This window comes from Somniosus microcephalus, chromosome 1, assembly GCF_052327205.1.
Source record: "Somniosus microcephalus isolate GS21.2 chromosome 1, FLI_Smic_1.0, whole genome shotgun sequence".
In the NCBI taxonomy this organism is placed as follows: Eukaryota; Metazoa; Chordata; class Chondrichthyes; order Squaliformes; family Somniosidae; genus Somniosus; species Somniosus microcephalus.
Genome location: NC_140987.1, coordinates 14,964,894 through 14,968,491, shown reverse-complemented (window position 1 = coordinate 14,968,491; position 3,598 = coordinate 14,964,894). Strand labels below are relative to the sequence as shown.

Sequence of the window (3,598 nt, the reverse complement as noted above, 5' to 3'; positions counted from 1 at the left end):
GGAGGACGGGTCTGGATCTGATCCCAGGTCTGAAGGACGGGTCTGGATCTGATCCCAGGTCTGAAGGACGGGTCTAGGTCTGATCCCAGGTCTGGAGGACAGGTCTGGATCTGATCCCAGGTCTGAAGGACAGGTCTGGATCTGATCCCAGGTCTGAGGGACAGGGATGGATCTGATCCCAGGTCTGAAGGATGGGTCTGGATCTGATCCCAGTTGGATTGGATTTTGTTCTGTTCTGCTTGCAATCTGAAACTCTTCACAACTTTTACATCTCACTTTTTAAAGGTCTCACTCCCTGCCAGACTGTGTTTTGCTTAACAGGGTACAAATAAAATATTGCCCCAAATAACGACCCCCTCCCCAACAAAATACTGCTCATAAATATGAAAATAATAATAATATGCATTGGTACATGAGTGGGAAGAGTTAACCAGTCTCCATTGATCCAACAGTGCATTGAATAAGTTCGTCCGCCATTCCCGTGTCTGTTTTAATGGTTGGTGTTCCAGTGTTGACATCACTGCCGGTACCCTCCAATCTGTTTGCAGTGGTTCCAAGGCTATGCCGCAATCGGTGCCCGCGGTGCCCGGTGACCGAGCACTCCGCGCACTGTTCTCGCGGGGCGGGAAGGCAGAGTGGATGATGCCGTCTCCTTCTCCATTCCTCTTCCGCCTCCTCCTTTTCCTCTTTCTCCTCCTCCTCATCATCCTCCTCCTCCTCCACCACCAGCCGGCACCTCATCTCCTCGAACGGATTTCCTTCTTCTTATGTTTCTCCATCCATCTTCCCAGCAGTGCGTTGTCTGGATCCGCGCATAATGTTTGGTGACCCCTGTAGAGCCTGCGGGAAAAATTCAACAGAATTCACTCATAGGAACAGGAGGAGGCCATTCAGCCCCTCGCGCCTGACCCACCATGGCTGATCTTTATCTTAACTCCACCCAGCCGCCTTCATTCCACAAACCTTAATGCCCTTACCTAACAGAAAGCTATTGATCTCAGTTTTGACATTTTCAATGTTCTCGGAAAACCTTAGGCCTCAAACGTTGAGAAGCGAGATCCCAATCAAGTGTTGCGTTTTCGTAGCGTTGACCCTGGTCTCAAAGTGAGGCTAGTGTCTGATGTAAGAAAACTACTGGGCACTTGGTCTAAGCGTTAAACAAAGCTTTAATCAACTGTTTTACAACATGGAGGTCTAGTTGTGTCCTTCACTAGTTCCTGTTAAGAATGTCCTGCGCAAGCTGGGCTCGTGCCCGAGTATTTATACTCTCCCTGGACAGCGCCACCCGTAGGCCACTCAGTATTATTTCATAAGTCTTTCTTTCATGAATGACTGATTCATGTCAGTGCCCATTTCCTTCAGCCCTTGCTTGCAAGTCCCTTCCTCTGGGTCCATCTGCGTGCAGCATGTGTGTGCTCACCCATCACCCCTGCCCTCGCCAACCTACATTGGCTCCTGGTCCAGCATCCTCGTGTTCAAATCCCTCAACCTCACCTACCCACCTTCGCCCCGCATTCCTCAGTACCAGCTCCCCACCTTCTCACTATATCCCTTAGTCCCACCTACCCACCTTCTCACCAGCTCCCTTAACCTTTCCTTACAACATAACTCTCCCATAGCCAGAGGGACCTGAGTTGCTGCCCTGCTCAAGAGCACCGACGTTCTCCCTGCAGCCGGGTGACCAGAACTCTCTGGAATATTCCTTCTCTGAAAGAAAACGAGACACACCGGAGGAGACACTTACACAACTGCCTTGATGTCACAGGTCTGGTTGTCCTGGATCCTGAAGTTTTTCACCTTTCTCAGTAGCCTTGCGCCGACCTTATTGGACACCTGTGTGCAGCAGCTAATGGCGTAACTGCTCGGCATGGCTGGGGGTAGAAGGATAAGAATTAGACTTAAAAAGCAAGTGGAAGTTGTGCTAAACCTTTATACAAGATTAGGTTTCAGCTGGAGTGTTGTGTCCAATTCTGGGCACCGCACTTTAGGAAGGATGTCATGGCCTTGGAGAGGGTGCAGAGGAGATTTACTAGAATGGTTCCGGGGATGAGGGACTTTAGCTATGTGGAGAGACTGGAGAAGCTGGGATTGTGCTCCTTAGAGCAGAGAAGGTTAAGGGGAGATTTAATAGAGGTGTTCAAAATTATGAGTTTTAATCTCAAGCAGAACCAGTGGGCACCTCCAACAGTGTAGTACTCCCTCAGTACTGCCCCTCCGACAGTGCAGAGCTCTCTCAGTACCGCCCCTCCTACAGTGCATTGCTCCCTCAGTACTGCCCCTCCGACAGTGCAGCGCTCCTTCAGTACTGCCCCTCCGACAGTGCGGCGCTCCCTCAGTACTGCCCCTCCGACAGTGCGGCGCTCCCTCAGTACTGCCCCTCCGACAGTGCAGCGCTCCCTCAGTACTGCCCCTCCGACAGTGCAGCGCTCCCTCAGTACTGCCCGTCCGCCAGTGCAGCACTCTCTCAGTACTGCCCCTCCGACAGTGCAGCGCTCCCTCAGTACTACCCCTCTGACAGTGCAGCGCTCCCTCAGTACTGCCCCTCTGACAGTGCAGCACTCCCTCAGTACTGCTCTGCGAGTGTCAGCCTGGATTTTGTGATCAAGTCTCATGGCGTGGGGACTCGAACCCACAACCTTCTGACTCCGAGGCGAGAGAGCTAACGCACTGAGCCACGGCTGACAAGGTGACCTGTGGAACGCGCATCCCAGCACGAGTCCGGAGTTAAAAAAAGAAAACATTAAATGAATTAACTTGTCAAGATTAAACCGAGGGGAGGAAAGGCAAGATGACACTGACCTGCTGTGAAATGTAGCAGAGCTGTGACTGCAAGGAGGAGCAGTGCAGCCAGTTTCAGTTCCATCCTCTCTCTCTGTGTGTTCGGGAGCTTGCGAGGCAGAGACTCTGTGAGCGAAGCCTTCTCTGTGCTGTGAGAGTGCTGTGGAGGCTCCTTATATCGTCAGGGAACTCTGTCTCCCACAGCATTGGAAACTAATGACGCAAGCTCCGGGCAGGCTGAGACCCGCGGCACCACGTTGTTTTCGGGAATATACCGAGAAACGTATTTCACCCACGAACACAGACCCCGCTACAGGCTGCTGCCGTCACAGCCACAGATGATGGTTGTATATTGTGGCGTGCCAATAGACTGTGACAAAACTAAATAGACTGTGACAAAGCTAATATTAATTGCAGCTGTTACTATTCCACTGCCGCCGACAGAAAAACCTGCATTTCTACAGCGCCTTTCACATCCACCAGATGTCCCAAAGCCCTTTACAGCCAATGAAGTACTTTTTGAAGTGTAGTCACTGATGCAATGTGGGAAACGCGGCAGCCAATTTGCACACAGCAAGCTCCCACAAACAGCAATGTGATAACGGCCAGTTAATCTGTTTTAGTGATGTTGGTTGAGGGATAAATATGGGTCAAGACACCGGGGAGAACTCCCCCCTGCTCTTCTTCAAAATAGTGCCATGGGATCTTTTACATCCACCTGAGAGAGCAGGCCGGGCCTCGGTTTAATGTCTCATCCGAAAGACAGAACCTCCGACAGTGCAGCGCTCCCTCAGTACTGCCCCTCTGACAGTGCAGCACT

General features: G+C 51.5%; 1 protein-coding gene across 1 annotated transcript; it reads right to left on the bottom strand.

The window, feature by feature from the left end:
• Window positions 1–278: 278 nt before the first annotated feature.
• On the bottom strand, window positions 279–2,976 carry LOC147123940 (C-C motif chemokine 28-like). The gene is made up of 3 exons (XM_085968317.1): window positions 2,800–2,976; window positions 1,745–1,871; window positions 279–840 (listed from the first exon to the last, which is right to left on the bottom strand). Exons 1-3 carry the CDS (start codon window positions 2,861–2,863, stop codon window positions 738–740), a joined length of 294 nt encoding a protein of 97 aa, XP_085824443.1. The 5' UTR covers window positions 2,864–2,976; the 3' UTR covers window positions 279–737.
• Window positions 2,977–3,598: the final 622 nt, after the last annotated feature.

What these genes read in the sequence shown, in the direction of transcription:
- LOC147123940 (XM_085968317.1), bottom strand. Translation starts at nt 2,863, where the DNA reads ATGGAACTGAAACTGGCTGCACTGCTCCTCCTTGCAGTCACAGCTCTG. An exon ending in TCTGCTACATTTCACAGCAG is followed by an intron (nt 1,872 to 2,799) that starts GTCAGTGTCATC and finishes TTCTACCCCCAG; the next exon opens with CCATGCCGAGCAGTTACGCC. An exon ending in TGTGACATCAAGGCAGTTGT is followed by an intron (nt 841 to 1,744) that starts GTAAGTGTCTCC and finishes TTTTTCCCGCAG; the next exon opens with GCTCTACAGGGGTCACCAAA.